At 58.6% G+C, this 16042-nt stretch overlaps 1 protein-coding gene across 3 annotated transcripts in view; it reads right to left on the bottom strand.

The window, feature by feature from the left end:
- Nucleotides 1-16042, bottom strand: part of TTC7A (tetratricopeptide repeat domain 7A) — a 132173-nt gene that overhangs the window by 30722 nt on the left and 85409 nt on the right. For all 3 annotated transcript variants that reach the window (XM_062209395.1, XM_062209396.1, XM_062209394.1), the window contains 4 exons: nt 9531-9648; nt 7707-7764; nt 6590-6662; nt 3419-3579 (listed from right to left, as the gene is read on the bottom strand). In XM_062209395.1, coding sequence (XP_062065379.1) covers nt 3419-3579; nt 6590-6662; nt 7707-7764; nt 9531-9648 — 410 coding nt within the window. The remainder of the gene's footprint in view (nt 1-3418; nt 3580-6589; nt 6663-7706; nt 7765-9530; nt 9649-16042) is intronic.

Here is a 16042-nt window from a genome sequence, read left to right as displayed (position 1 = left end):
GTGCTTGGTGGGAGAGAGACCACGCTGAATGTACTAGACCTTGTCCAGGAGGATGAGGTCGGGGCCAAAGGTTTGATTTGTATTGTTTTGCCACAGTGATATTTACGGGAGCAGCTGTTTAATTAACTTCCTTGGCAACAGCTGGAGCCACACACGCGGCTTGTTCCCAGCGCAGGGAGCCGCTGGAGAAGCAGGCGTGGTGTCAGTCCAAGAGCAATGACATTTTTCAGCGCTCCCTGACCCGTAATGGACTCAGTGACATTTCCTGCTTATCCATGGGTTTCTGTACTCCAGGACTTCATCGGTGGGGAACGGTATTGGGTTATCTGCAAAGAGTCCCAGTCATACCCCTAGAGTCACGCAACAGAGATGGGGGTGGACGGGTTCTCCAGCCCCCGGGCCCAGCCGCAGAAGAGGGGTCTCCAAAGAGTCCACGGAAAATGCATATCGTGAAAGAAAAAAAGCTATGCATGAATTTCAAAAATTCTTTTGCACCAAAATGAACTTTTCTTTTAATTCAGTTTTTCCACTAACTTTTTAAAGTACTCTTGTTACATATATATTTCTTCTGTTTGGCTTAGAACAACAGTGACTGATTCTTGGACGGAGGCTAGGATCCCTTATGTATTTCCCAGTTAGGGGCCAGCCTTTGCCGGCTCACAGCAGAGCGCTTCCTGGGCCTGTAGGCAGAGCTCAAGAAGAGCCTGTCCCTGCTCACCCTCTACCCTACTACCCTGGGGAAAAGTGTGGCGCTACTGGGCTTGGGACATGCTGGTCCCCGAACCCATGGCAGACCCCACCCTGCAGCGACAGGGGCAGAAGAATGTGGGGGATGGGACTCGAATGCTTCCTGTCTGATCCGAGCCCCCAGAGCTTCTGAAGCCCCTGCAGTCACGCTGGGATGTCGGCATGGATGCGCTGTTCCCATGGTGGAGACTGTTCCTTTACGCTCTGCCTGCAGAAGTGCGACACTGCTCTCCAGCTGCTCCCTGCACGGGCACAGCTGTGCTGCACACGGACAAATAGCACAACCCGCACCAGGCTTCCTGACCTTGCTGGGGGCTAGGCGCCCTCTGAGAACCCACGCAAAGCCATCGCCCTGGATATGTGCACAGAATGCTCTAGGTCCCGTCCGTTCATGGGCTTCCTGGGGTGTCACCAACCTCAAGACCCAGGACTCTTCGAGTGGAGCATTTCCTGGGGAGGAAGACGATGAGCTGGGGGGAGGGCAGCAGCCAGGGACACACACACTGCCCATGAAGGGTAGAAAGCTGTCCAGTCCAGCTCAGCGCCCTGGAAGGTGGAGGATGCCAACGGAGGCCATGGGAAGCAAGGGGGCAGGGCCACACACTGGGCAGGAGCCACTTCACAGCTACACCTCACACAGCTTGGGTCAGCCACCTTTGCAACAGGCCAGGAGGGGTGCTTCCGCCGGGCACAGAGCAACTCAGCTCAGAAGTCAGGAAGTGAACAGCAAGATGCCAGGTGCAGCACGGGGAGGGGCCTGAGCTGGAGGGGGCTACTGGGGGGGCTGGGGCGGGGGGTGGACCTCCTTCCTTTGCTTCCAGCAGAGCAGCCCTGCTCCCCCTGCTCCCCACTCCGTGGTCATGTGAGACTCCTTGTGGAGAAAGCACTGGCTTCTGCCATACACACTTCGACCTGGGCGGGGGGGGTCAAGGACCCCTGCCCTCTCCTCACCTGAGCTGTCTAAGCCTTTCTTCTTGATGGTTCTGTTTCCACGGAAGCCTAAGGACAATTAGGTCCACACACACACACACACACCCATGCACACCCATGCATACCTGCAGACATGTGACATGTATGCCAGCAGCAGTGGGGCAGACTCTGCCTGGCAGGTGGGGGTGGGGGTGGGGGTGGAGTCTGAGAAAAGCAAGGTACTGGCCCCGAGAGCGAGAACCTTTGTCTTTTGTGCACTTTCATTCCAAACCAAGAGTAGAACGTTAGCACCCAGTCTTGCTGTGTTGTACTTAGGATTATGAGACAGGTAACTAATCCCTTGTCCACACACAGTTTTATCTGACTGAGGCTTCCCTAAGCTCCCCACCTTTTAAAGTAAATCTTAATGGGTACTCCCAGGCTGAGCCTAGGCTCAGAATCAGGGCTGCCCCTGACACACAGAGAGGGGCTACATCCAGTTGGCCAAGTGTGCTGCTTATACATGGCTGTGAGCAGCTAGGACCCACCTGGGCTAGAACAGGGGAATGGGAGGGGTCAGGGGTGCTGCAGGTGGAGGGTCAGGGTCCCGGGACTGCACACCAGGCTGACGGACAGGATGCTGCCCACCGTCGGCCCTGTTCACCAGGGCTCCCCTCTTCAGCAAATTCACAGAGTTCTGATTCAGGAAACTGCACCCTTCTGGAGCCCTGGCCTGGGGGAAGACGTCATCAGCACCCTGACAAAGCCACCAGCAAAACTGTCTGTAGTGTCCCCGAAGGGCTAGGGGCACAGAAAGGCCAGAGCCTCTGAGGGCCTAGGGTTGAACAGGTGGAAACCTAGGCCTCCCCCAGGAAGGGACATCCTGGGCTGGGACTACTGTAGCCTCCCTTGTCACCTGCTGACACCGAGGCACCCACGACCGTCCCCAGCTCCTTGTGAGCCTGTTCACATGGCCAGTGTGAGTCACCAGGGCCCAGGCTTCTTGCTGGCTGGCTGCAGCAGGGCAGCCTTGGGCTGGGTCTAAATGACCTTCCTTCAGACCCAAGGTGGGACAGGTGGGAGTCAGCTGCCCTTCCTTTTGGAATCTCACAATTCAAACAAAGTCTGTTAGACCCAGGGTCATCTGTCCCTGAGCGGAGGAGGGCGGAGACCTAAAGATGCCCTCCTACTGGTCCCCTCCATGGAGTGCTGTTCTGCTGCCTCCGTGGGCCCACGAGGCTCTTGCTCCCTTGGGTCCTGGTTGGGAGGCAGCAGGTCCTCTGCACATAGGTGGGGGTGGGGGAGTGGGAGGAGTGGGGAGGGTGGGAGGGCCCAGTCCTGCCCCATCCTTACTGCCTGGGCCAAGTGTACTGTGAACCCTGCTCTGAGAAGCAGCACATCTGGCTGATGTTATAACAAAGGGCTGTTGGGGAGCAGGACCATCCGGGCCAGAGACAACACCCTCCCCAGCTGCCAAAGAGGAGGCGGCTGGTCTGCTCAGAGGCAGGGGGCTGGCTCCCTTGGCTTCTGCCAGCCCAGTCAGGGTTAGAATCCCCTCCTTGAGGTTGCCATGAGACTCACGTAGGGCCCAAGGCAGGTGGAAACAGCTGCACACCTGCACACAGCCCTACCTCACCACCGTACCCCACCCCTCCTGGTGCAGGGTGTCACAGCCAGTCACAGGTCCTCACCTCCTCAACTCTCCCCACCTGTGTCAGCAGGCGGTCAGCCCCCAGCCCGACAGCGTCTCCAGGGAACTCACTTGAAGTTCTCGGGGTGCTCGGTGATGGCCATGTTGATGACGTCCAGGGCGTGCTGGTGGTGCTTCTGGGCAGAGAAGAGCAGTGCCAGCAGGTGGAGGGCATTGGCGTCGTCCCGACACACCGTCAGGGCCTCCTGCAGCTGCTCCATGGCCCTGGAGATCTGCCAGAGGCAACCCGCCAGCTTAGGGACCGTCCCCCGGACTCCAGTGCCAGCTGCCTGGTGACGAGGGCATCCCAGGCTCCACTCATGTGAGCCTCAGGCACTGGGGGGCAGGGATGGTGATGTGAGAAAATATCCCCACACCTGGCAAGAGGGCCATGCTGTCCCACGTGGGAACAGAGGGCCAAGGTCACAGTGCAGCACAGAACATTGGGACAAACCCTGGCACAAGTGACAGTGGAAGGGGAGGCAGCTGGCCACGGGCAGAGACTACCTGGGAGGGGTCAGAGGAGTGCTGCCCAGAGGGGAGGGAAGGGGCTGCCTGTACCTCCACAGGAGGTGATGAAAAGGAGGAGCTCCAGGCAGGGGGTGCAGCATGACCCAAGGCAGGGAGCCATGCAGGGAGCGGCAGGTGCACAGAGGCAGGGCCGGGGTGGGGCAGTGACTGATCTCTACCGTGGGAAGGTTTCATCTTTTGGTTTTCATTTCAACAGGTAATTGTTAAGCCTAGTTCTCGACAGAGCTAAGACTGCAGAGGTGGGATGAAGGCAGACCATGTAAGGTCACAGAGCTACCTGTGGAGGGTCTGGGAAGCCACTGCAGGCGTCCCCTGGAGTGCCTGGAGGAAAGGCCTTTTTCTGGGCTAGAGCAGGTACCGAGTGCCACTGGCTTGGGCTCCCTTCTCTGCATCCTGTGCGAAAGAGGGAAGGCCCAGGCTGCTCTGAGAGCCCTGTGGGCAAGGCGCCTTCTCCTGTTCCTCATGACCCCTCCAGGTGGGACCCCTGACACCCTCCCAGATCCAGCTGCAGAGGGCGTCTGTCCTAGCTGGACCCAGAAGGGGATGTGAGCAGCTCATGGCACTTGGCTTTTCCTGGAGAAACCATCTTGGCCAGCACCCCCTAGAGGGGTCCCCAGACTCCTGGCCTGCCTCTCTCCTCCACCAGCTACAGCTCAGCCAGGAGGGTGGTAGGTTCAAGGAGAGCAGCTCCCACCTTGGTGGGGCCTGGCAGTTTCCCCCAGCTGAAAGGGGAAGAATTTTGGCAGTCCTCAATGGAAATACTTTTTATTTATTTATTTTTTATTTTTGACAGGCAGAGTTAGATATTGAGAGAGAGAGAGGCAGAGAGAAAGGTCTTCCTTTTTCCGTTGGTTTACCCCTCAATGGCCGCTGCGGCCAGCACACTGCAGCTGGCATACCGCGCTGATCTGAAGCCAGGAGCCAGGTGCTTCTCCTGGTCTCCTAAGCGGGTGCAGGGTTCAAGCATTTGAGCCATCCTCCACTGCACTCCCAGGCCACAGCAGAGAGCTGGCCTGGAAGAGGGGCAACCGGGACAGGATCGGTGCCCCAACCGGGAATAGAACCTGGGGTGTCAGCACTGCAGGCGGAGGATTAGCCAAGTGAGCTGCGGTGCCAGCCAATGGAAACACTTTTTCAAAGCTCCCAGCTGGCTCTCCCCCTGCCTTATGCAGTGCTGGGTGTCCTGCAAGGCAGCGTCGGCCTCCTGCAACCCCGCTCAGCACACTCCTGCCTCACAGTGGCTCCCTGCTGTCTGAATGACAGATCCTGCTGCGTGCGCCAGGTGGGCTTCTGCAGAAAGACTCACGCATTTACTCTAGAACCAGCTCTGCTGCTCACTGGCCCCTGTGCCCGGAGTTCCTGCCTTTCTTCTTTTTAAAAAAGTCTTACTTATTTATTTGAAAGTCAGAGTTACAGAGAGGGAGAGAAAGAGAGAGATCGAGAGAGAATCTTCCATCTGCTGGTTCACTCCCCAAATGGCCACAATGGTTGGGGCTGGGCCAGGATGAAGCCAGGAGCCAGGAGCTCTTCTGGGTTTCCCACGTGAATTCAGGGGCTCAAGCACTTAGGTCATCTTCCACTGCTTTCCCAGGCCATTAGTAGAGAGCTGGATCAGAAGTGGAGCAGCCGGGAATTGAACTGGTGCCCATTTCGTCGGCATTGCAGGTGGCCGGAGAGTTTGCCTTTCTGAATTCTGTCTTCTCATCGGCGAACCAGGCACATGCTGCTCTTAATAGGGTTAAAAGCCAGCTGGGGCCGGCACTGCGGTGTAGTGGGTAGAGCCACTGAGTGCAGTGCTGGCATCCCATATGGGCGCTCCACTTCCAATCCAGCTCTCTGCTATGGCCTGGGAAAGCAGTAGAAGATGGCCCAAGTGCTTGGGCCCCTGCACACACGTGGGAGACCTGGAAGAAGCTCCTGGCTCCTGGTGTTGGATCGGCACAGCTCCGGCCGTTGCGGCCAACTGGGGAGTGAAACTGGATGGAAGACCTCTCTCTCTTTTTCCTTCTCTCTCTGTGTAACTCTATTAAAAAAAAAAAAAAGCTAACGAAGGGACAACAATGCTCATTATTCACCTTCTACCCTATGCTGAGGGAGCCCGAGGCTTGTCCCTGAGCTACCTGGGGTGTCAGTGCACACAGGTTAAGGCCTCCTAAGAGCTCCTGCCTGTGGCCAAGTCGTGCAGGAGAGCAAAGCCACTTGGAAGGGACAAATCAGTGACCTCTTGGCTACTCTGCTGCCCAGAGAAAGGTGCTTCTGCCTGGAGGGACAGGGGTGCTCTCAGTGGAGCCACGGTGGTCAGCAGACGTGAGGCCCGCCGTGGTATCCACAGGGACAAGCTTTGGGCCACACAGAAAGCCCATGCAGAAACAGCCCTTGACAATCACACGGACTCCCTGGTCCTGGGGCAAAGGTCAGTGGGAGGCAAGGATACCGCTGCTGTGGTCCCTCATCAACTCCTCAGGACACGGAGGTGTTCTGGGGTGTGAGTACAGGAACGACCCCTTCCCATGGGCCGGAGCACTACCCCCTTTCTCCACCTCTCCTCTCCAGGCCCCTCTGAGGGGCCCATGGTGCTCCCATGACACAAGAGGAAACAGGCTCAGAGAGGTTAAGTCACGGGCAGAGGGTCACACAGCTGGTGAACAGAGTGGCCAGGTGGGGACCAGCAGCCTCCAGGGAGCTGGGGGGTTAGGAACAGTGACTACCCACCTGTCGGACGAGGGCCAGCTGCAGGGAGACGTAGAGGATGACCTGGGGGTCACCGGGTGCCAGCTGCTGGGCTCTGGATGTGGAGAGGGAGCGACAGGTCAGTCACCAGGAGCTGAGCCACCAGCATGTGACTTGGGCCGTCAGCATGCCAGGCCAGTGCTGGAGGCCAACGACCAGACCCAGGAGCAGTGAATTCTGTTAGGTGCTAGGCCTTGGCTTGGAGGGCCTGGCTGGAAGACGATGGCTCAGGCAGAAGGCCATGGGCAGCCCCAGGCAGGGGACAGTGGCTCTGAGAGGGACATCTTAGCGGAGGTAGGGCCCATCTGGGACAGCAGCCCTGAGGTGACAAACCCCAAAGGAGGAGGATTAGGGGTATAGAGAATATATACCACATGGGGCCAGCCCCTGCTCAGAGCACCTGGCTGTGGCCTCTTCACTGTGGACAGACCCCATTCCCCAGAGCTCAGAGGGGTCAGTTAGGACTGGATCTCCTGTCCCCTCCTCCCTGAGTGCGACAGGTCCCAGTGAATCTAGCACAAGGGGTCCAGGCCAGGCCTTAGCCACAGCACTACCACATCAGTGCAGGCAAGGAGCGAGACACTCGCAGGGGTTGAGGGGGAAGATGTGGGGCTGGCCAGAGGACAAGAGGGTACAGGAGGGGCGGACGGGGCAGCCCCAGGCTCCTCCCTCCCTCCCTGACTCTGGGCTGCCAGGCTGGGGGGTTGGTGTGGGGCTGGGGGACAGGTCTGTGGCTGTTGGGGCAGGGCTGGAAAGAGGAAACATTTTTGAGTCCCTGCTACAGGTGGGGCATCACACAAAATGCTGCTCCTGCTTTATCTTGCATGGTTATCACAATAGCGATGGGCTGGGGGTGCCATGTTGGAGCCCTGACCCCCGGAGGCTGGGGGCTGAGCCTGGTGTCTGCTGTAGCCCCAGCCCCTGGCTCACAGTGGAGGTGCCCCGAGTCTGGAAGGCCAGCGGCCTAGAGTCAAGGGCAGGGCTCAGCTGCCTGCCAGAGCCCCGAAGCCTGTCCCTGCTGGCCCCTCATCACCAGAGGCCAGTGCCTGTGAGGCTGCCGCCCAGCGCCCCCAAAGGCAGCGAATGGGAGCGTCCTCACCTCTCCAGCGTTTGCAGCGCCTTCCGGTGCAATTCGTCTTGCTTGGACTTCAGGGTGGCTGTAAGAGATGGGATGGAGGCTGACATCAAGGTGGCTGACAAGGTGGCACCCAACCCCGTCCCCAACCCCAGGGCACACAGCTCTGCAAAGAGAGGCCTCCCCAGGGCCCTGTCTAGAAACCTCCACGCCCGGCAGCCCTGGCTGACGCTGTCTGTGGCCCCGGCCTCCCAGCAGTTCTTGCCATGACGGTTCCTTTCAGTACACTGCCTTTTCTGTCACTGGCCAACCTGACCCTCTCAAAGGCACAAGCCTACTGGGAGTGCACGATGCGTGTGTCCATCCTGGGATGCTGAGCCTCATGATGAAGGCTGAGCCTCTGCCTGGCCACCTGCCTTCCTGGGCTTCCTTATCCTTGAGGCTTTGCTTTAACCCAAGCCAGGTGCCTTCCTGGTGAATTACACCAGTCCCTAAATGCAGCAGGGCAGGTGTTCCTAGCCTTGGCTGCACGCTGAGCAGCCTGGGAAGCTTCCACATGACTGTGCCCAGGCTCCATCCGAGATGTGATCAGAATTCCGCTGGCGAAAAGCAGGCAGTGAGCATTGTCAGAGTGCCCCAGCATAGGAAGCAACTGCTGTCTGGACAGGGTTAAAGGCCAGGAGGGTGGGATTTTGAATGAAGCACTTTGACAAATGACTCCTTCACTTGATCCCTAGCGCTGACACCTGAGGACACTGTGACCAACAGTGCTGAGGGACAGGGTGCTGGCGCTGCGCCAGGCTCTCTCCTGGGCTTCCTCCCTCTTTGGACAAGACAGCTGTGCAGGGCCTCTGAGGCTGGGTAAAGTAGGCTCCAGCACACAGCCCCTCTCTCGGAGGTCAGTGTCCGGGCCCACTCCTGGTCCAGGTGTGGAACAGCCTCAGGCTGCAAGGACACAAAAGCAGGGGGCTGCCTGATGGTTGCGGGGGACACAGGGCAGAGCTGGCAGGCTTGGCTGTGTGACCTCACAGAGCATCAGCTCCTTGTCACGGACATGGAAGCCATCAGCCACGCACAAGCATCTATTAAGCACCTATTGTGTGCTCCCAGCACTATGCCACAAGTCCAGCAGGATGCAAAAGACCCAGAAGGGGTCCAGCACTGTGGGCCAGGCAGGTGGCCAGCAATGCCAGCGATGCCAGCATATCAGAGTGCTGGTTAGGGTCCTGGCTGCCCCACTTCCCATCCAGCTCTCTGCTAATGAGCCTGGGAAAGCAGCAGAAGATGGTCCAAGTACCTGGGCCTCTGGCACCCATATGGGAGACCCAGATGGAGTTACAGGCTCCTGGCTTCAGCCTGGCCCAGCCCTGGCCATTGCAGCCATTTGGATGGAAGATCTCTCTGTCTTTCCCTTTCCTTCTGTCACTCTGCCTTTCAAATAAATAAATAAATCTCAAAAAAAAAAAAAAAAAAAAAAAAAAAAAGAAAAAGAAAAAGAAAAAAGACCCAGGCAGTGGGGGAGGGCTGAAGTACTGTACCCAGACGGACAGTAGCAGGGGCCCTTGGAGATCTGCAGAGGCATGGCTGGGCCTTGCTGTGAGAAGTGGGCCCGTGGAGAGGAGATAGGAGGGCATGTCTGCAGGTGGGGACAGGCTGAGAAAAGAGCGGCAATGGGACTGAGGGCACAGGGCACAGGTGTGAGTGTGCACGCGTGTGCACCTATCCCCGAGGGGTGGACACTGTCTGGCGGTAGTGGTGGGCACCGCCTCTGCTGGACAAGACACCCTAAAGGCTGTCAGGAAGCATGGATCGTCTCCAAGCAGAGGCCTCCGAGGGCCCGGCACTTACCATCGCTGGCTTGCAGGCTGTAGGTGAGCCCCAGCGCCAAATAGCCCTTGGGGAGGAACTCCCCGGCTTCCTCCCCACGGCTGATCACCATCATGGCAAAGCGTTCTGCCTCCTCCAGCTGCAAAGAGCAGAGGCAGAGGTCATGGGCAGGGCTCTGCTGCCCTCGGTACGGCAGGCAATGCACAGTCATCAGCCCGGGACCCCGCAGGCCACGAGCACGCAGCAACTGTGATTCCTTATGAGTGGGCAGCATGGCCAGAGAGGCCAGGTGGCACGTCCCAGCCACACAACCACTGCTGTTCCTCCCGCCAGCCGGCTACTCCCTGGGTCCGTTCCCACCCTGAGGGTCCCCAGGGCACCACCTCTCACAGGGAGCAGCTTCCCGAGTTCCAGTTTCGCAGAGCCTGTGCCAACTCCCTCCCTTGTGCAGCCTGTGGGGGCCTAGGTCTGTGCCCCCACCTGCCCAGCAGAGAGCGGAGAGCCAGGGCTGGGCCCTGGAGCACGTGCTTGGCTGGCCCCGGCCAGCCCTGCAGCGGGCAGCCTGCCACCCTGGCTCTGTCTGGGAGCACTCCCCGCCTGATGACTTTCAGGGGAAAAAGGCCTGGGGCTGTTTTCTGTCCTGGGAACAGGAGGATTGTTCCAGTAGGAAAAGGAGCCAGGAGAGCAGGTCACATGGCACACATCTTCACGTGTGACATGGACGGGAAGAGAGGGGCACAGTCTCACGAACACTCTGGGGAACCCACAGCGTCCAGCCGGCTGGGCAGCCAGGGGACAGCTGGGGCCTCAGTCATGCCTTACTCCCAGCCCACGTGCCTCCTTGAGATGCCCCCTCCCTCCCACCCAACCCAGGGACTGTCATCATCCACGTGCCTGGTGTGGCAGTGTTTGTGTCACAGAGCTATCACTTCCAGAGAGGGTACAGGTGAGTCCCCCAGCCTGAGCTGGGTACGGGCCCACAGCATGGGGACTGACCCGTCACATCCAAACCCCCAGCACCAACCCGCCTCTGAAGCTCCTACACATGGTACCTCCCCTAGGCACAGGCTCACGATGTCAGTCACCTGGGGAACTAGGCCCAAACCCACGCTGCCTTCTGGCACCAAGGCTGGGGCTGTCGCACCCCCTCCTGTCCCTGGCAGCAGAGGGGCAGCCTTGTACACCTGTGCATCTTGTGATCCGACCACTGGTACGTGTGTGTGTGGTAGGGGGAGGCGGTCAGTGGAGTCACTCCCTGGAGACCATTAGCCAGGGCAGGTGCGTTGGGATGGGGCCTCCACTTAGGTGCAAAACAGAATGAAGGGGCAGAGGACTCTGTGCAGAGAGGGGCAAGGGCAACCCCGAGGCTTCAGCATGCCACTTCCCTGCACGGCCAGTGCCATTTTGGTTTCTGTCACCGTACCGCAAAGCCAGCCTCCTGCATGTGCAGTCGTGCACAGACCACAAAAGGGAGTGTCATTAATTCTAGCAGGTGTGACAACACCCGATGCAATGGCACACAGCCTTCAGATACACAACTGCTCCAACCCGGCAGCCAGAGAGGGATGCTGTCACAGCAAATGATGACAATAAAACTGAAAACCTTTAGAACACACCATTGCCCTTCATCTAAGACAATCCCAGGGACCAGCGCTGTGGTGTAGTAGGTAAAAGCCAGCACCTTACAACACCAGCATTCCAGTTCATGTCTCAGCTGCTCCATTTCTGATCCAGTTCCCTGCTCCTGGCCTGGGAAGGCAGTAGAATACGGCCCAAGTAGTTGGGCCCCCGCCACCCACGTGGGAGACCTGGAAGAAGCTTCTGGCTCCTGGCTTCGGCCTGGCTGTTGTGGCCATCTGGTGAGTGAACCAGTGGATAGAAGATTCTCTCTCTGCTTCTCCCTCTCTCTGCAACTCTTTAAAATACATACATAAATAATTATGTATGTATTTGAGAGAGAGAGAGAGAGAGAATCCTGAGGCCCCTGGGAGTTTGACTTAGCTCCTTTGTTGGAAGGACTGAAGTCCCACCTGACCCCAGACTCAGCTGCAGCCCCAGGAAGCAGCGCCTGGTGAACAGAGACAGGGCAGCCCAGAGACTACGACCATGAGGCCAGGGCCAGGCCGCCTGCACTCAGATTCTCGTCTGGCCACTTACAGACTGTGGACCCTGGCTGAGCCACTTCGTTTTGCTGTGCCTCAGTTCCCTCTTCTACAAAGTGGGGATAACAGTGTGTCCGTTACAGGGCTGCTGGGATGGAATGGGGTAAGTCTAGGTGAATGCTCAGAGCAGTATTTACATAAATGTAAAGAAGTAGCAGTGGCACGCACACACACACACACGCACACAGGTGCTTCAAAAAGTTTGTGGAAAATGGACTTTATTTTGGTACACGCATTTATGAAATCCACGGACACTCACACACATACACACATAACTAGCTTTATCTTCCAGGGTCTTTTTTTTTCCCCTGAAGTCCCAGCCTAACACGGCCAATGTACTTCCATAGCTGACAAACTAGGAAGTGGCACCAAATGACCCTTGCTCACAGAAGAGGAGTGACCACTATGCAAGGACAAGCTGGTGTCCCCACAGCCTGCCCAGTCTGCCGTGCTGGGTTGTTCAGGCTCTGACTCCATCCATGGTCCAGGACACACGCCCGTCATGCTGGACCCGCCCCTACTGTGGGCACTGCGCGGGGACGTTTGCCTCCCTATTCTCTGAGAATCTTCAGTTCTCATCCGAGGGCTGCTTGGCTGCCTAGCACCTGTCCTTGGCATCTTCCCTCCTGCCTAGCCCCTCCTGGACCCCTTCCGGGCTCCACACACCTTCTCCTCTGGCCGGCATCTGGGCAGCTGCGGCTACAATTGGCTGGAGTCACAGCGCTGAGCCCCCTCGCTTGTCTGAATACTTCCAGGGCAGGGGGTTCAAGGCCCAGCCTTCCTCCTTCCTGCAACACACTGCTCTCACACCTCTGCTGAGGGCAGCCTCACCTTGCCAAAACACACAGCGGGAGGTTCTCCTCCACTCCCCAAGGGCAGTTCTAGAGCGAGCGAGAGCCATCCTGGTGTGTGCACAGCACCACAAATGCCCTGGGATGCAGCCAGGAAGTGCAGAGCCACCTGTCCTACCCAGGTCTCCTGACCCCAAAGCTTCACGGCCACCCTCTGCAGTTTTTCATTTTTCTCCTCCCTGAGCCCTGGGGGGACAAGGATACCCTGAAGGGTGCAATGTTTGGATCAGCTTCTTTTGGTTTATTTTAGCTTTCCATAGTAAGGAAAATTTTCTTGTGACTTCCCAAGTTCCCGGATGTGCCCAGTTTTCCTAATGTGGTCCTCATACAGGCAGGCTCCCGGCTCACCTGTGCCGTGCTCAGGGCTGCCTCAATCGATCCCCGTGTCATGGGCTAAAGTTCTGCCCTTGGAGCCATAGCCCACATCTGCTCTTGCTAGGAACCAGAGGAAGCTTGTTTCTGGGTGGGCAGAGCTTTGTTTAACACGCAGGCCCAGAGCCTCCTGTGAGCTGCTCTACTGAGGACCCTCCTGTCTTCCCAGGAGGAGCAGGCACGGTCTCCGATTCCTGCAAGGGGGCGGCAGGACAGCCGGCCCCTTTTCCTCCCTGCCTCCATCTTCCTGGCTCTGCCCGCCCTGGCACATGAGCAGGAAGGCAGTCAAGCCACATCCTTGCTGTCCTGGAGGAGCTGTGGCGGTCCCCAGGCACCTGCCACACACAAGCGGGAGCCCGCCTCATCGGGGATCGCCACAGCTGCCTGCGACAGTGGACGCCAAGGCCTGCAGGTTATAGATGCAGAAACAGAGGCACAGAGCAGGTAAATGCCTGCCCCCACAGTCCCACAGCCGGTGAGTGGGGAGGCGGGGATGGAGACCCCAGCCTCCTCCTCCAAAGCCTGTGCTCTCTGCACTCCCACCTGCAGCCCCTCTCGGAGGAAGGAGGTGAGAGACGGCGTCACTGACTTTCCACAGGTGAGTACGCGCCCTACTCCTGTCTGTGTCACACACGACACCATGCACACCCTGTCCTGTCTGCTTCCTCCAAAGGAAGTCCAAATTCGACTTTTCAAATCCAGAGAATTTTCAACCATTGTGTTTGGAGGGATACTAAAAACTGTACATCTTCCTTGCCTCCTGCTCCAAAGATGGGGACTTGGGCGGGACGCCGGCCACGCCACGGCAGGAGGCTGCCACAAAGGGCTCTCTGGCTTCGTTGTCAACCTGTCACCAGCTTAGAGCCTGGGGAAGCCTTGCCCACCCTGGGGAGTCTCAAGCTAGGCCTCAGGGCCAGAGCTCTCCCACCACAGCCCCACCCCAGCTACTCCCCGCCCTGCAGTCAGCCAACACATGGCCTCACGAACCCCTCTGTCCAGTCCCCTGCCAGCGGCCAGCCTTGCTCAGGCCCAGGCTCAGCTTGGGGCATCCCATACTCCCCCTGGGCACAAGGATAAAATGCAAGGACAGCAGGTGCTCTGCCCCCGGGCACGTGGCCACCTGGTCTAGTTGCACCCAGGACAACTCGTTTTTCAAACGTCCCAGTTTCAGCCTCCCCTCCTACAACCCAGGCCAAACTGCCCGCCCCCAGATTTCTGTTCCCTGCTCACGGGGCTTGGTGTGGTGACGGCTAGGCCTGCTGGGGCTGACATGAGCCAGGAAAGACACAAAGGCCGGAGACAGACAGGGTGTCAGATGCCTTCCAGGCCCCAGGGTCTGTCTCATGCATGAACAGCTCCCTCCTGCCAGTAGGCTTCGGGAACAGACAGCTGGGCTGCCGCCCTCCAGGCTTCCCAGGGGAACAGGTTGCCCTTGGCCACCCCACAGCCTGCTCTCTGCTCCGAGCCAACCCTGCAGGCGAAAGTTACCTGCAGAGCACACGGAGAGTCTCATCTCCCACCCCGCCCCTCCCCGGCCAGCCAGGCTGTGTGTCATTTCATGGGACAAGTAACAGCGGCTGCATGCAGGCCTCTTTGTGTTGGGACACTCAACTGTGGGCTGGGGTTCAGAGGAGAGGGAGACGGTCCCTGCTCTCCAGAAACGTGGACAAGTGACCTGTGTTGGGGCTGGAATACAGAGGGCTGTGGACACACAGCAGGAGAGGCCTCCAGCCCAGAGGTGCCTGCCCCTGGCCCACCAGCAGGGCCTGGTTCTGGCTCGTGCCTGATTCAAACCCTGGCTCCCAGCAGCCCCTCAACCCATATACACAGCTGCCTGGAGGCGAAAGAGCACCCCTCCTCCTGGATCCTGAGGGCCAGTCTGCCCATTGAAGCCTCCTTCTGGGCTTTTCTATTTATGTTGTCATTGATGACTTTGCTCCCAACTCATCTGATTTCAATTTGGACTGATTTGGGCCTAATTTTATTACCATGTAATCTGCACGCACACGATTACTGTAATTATGTTGCTGAGGAAGCGGCTCCTCCAGGGTGGGAAGACCTAAATTTAGGGCTTCCTGGCAAGGGTGGCCGGCGGCTGGGTGGACCCACGGTGCCTCCGAGCTGGCAGCCTTTTGGAGCACAGATGCCCGCCCCCAGATAGGTGGGTATTTGGGGCTTTAGCCCAGTGATGAGCTGGAGGTCCCTCTCAGCAGCCCTGGGAAGAGGCAGGGTCTGAGCTAGGAGCTGAGGGTCCCACCCTCCTGCCTCTTCTGGCTCCCTCCACCACCCTCTGCGGCAGGTGCCAGCCCAGGGCCCCCGCCAGCACCAGCATGCCACCCACACCCGTGTGCTTGCCAATGAGGGCCCGTAGCTATAGGAAACAAGATGCAGCAGCCTCGCCCAAAAGAGTGGAGGAGCAAGAGAGAGCTCCCCATACTCATGGGGCTGAGGAGAGCAAGCTGTGACCAATGACCTCTGAACCCATGCCAAGGCTGCCTCCTCCAGGAAGCCCTCTCCAGACTTTATGTCCTTCACAACACATCTGAGCTGGAAATTGTGGCTCTTTCCATTCTACAGAGGAGGACACTGAGGCACAGTGAGGATCTGGGCTCTATTCAAGACCAAACAGAGGGAAACCAGGGAAGCTCTTCACTGCCTGGCCACACTGCCCCTTCCCAGAGCCCAGAGCGTGTGGTGGGCCGGGTCGTGTGTTCTTGGCCCCACCAGAGCAACAGCACAAAGCCCAAGGGTCTGAAGCCAGGCTTCCATCGCCCCTCCCCCGGCACCTGCCAGGCGTACAGGGCCTGGGGAGATGCGGTTCCTCCAACCCCTTGTGTTGGGGAGCAGCCTCCTGCCGTGGAGGGAAGGTGAGGCTCGGGGTGGACGAGGCAGGGCCCACGGGAGGGAAGGATAAGGAAGTGGGCTGTCCCGTGCCCAGGGCTGCCATCTGTCTCTCGGACGCCCAAGTTGGGGACAGTGGCAGGAGGAGCTGTAGGAACTGTTAATTATGAAGCACCTGCTGGGTGCCCCAGGCCCGGGCCCTGGAGCCTTGTGGGCTGGAGTATCAGGGCTATGGGAAGTCGGGGAGGGCCATCTCCAGGCAAAGCACCCACTTTGTGGTCCCTGCACGCAGAGGGCTCTGTGGCCC

Source organism: Lepus europaeus, chromosome 13 (genome assembly GCF_033115175.1).
Source record: "Lepus europaeus isolate LE1 chromosome 13, mLepTim1.pri, whole genome shotgun sequence".
Classification (NCBI taxonomy): domain Eukaryota; kingdom Metazoa; phylum Chordata; class Mammalia; order Lagomorpha; family Leporidae; genus Lepus; species Lepus europaeus.
The sequence above is the reverse complement of the archived record's forward strand: the minus strand, read 5'-3'. Positions and strand labels throughout refer to the sequence as shown.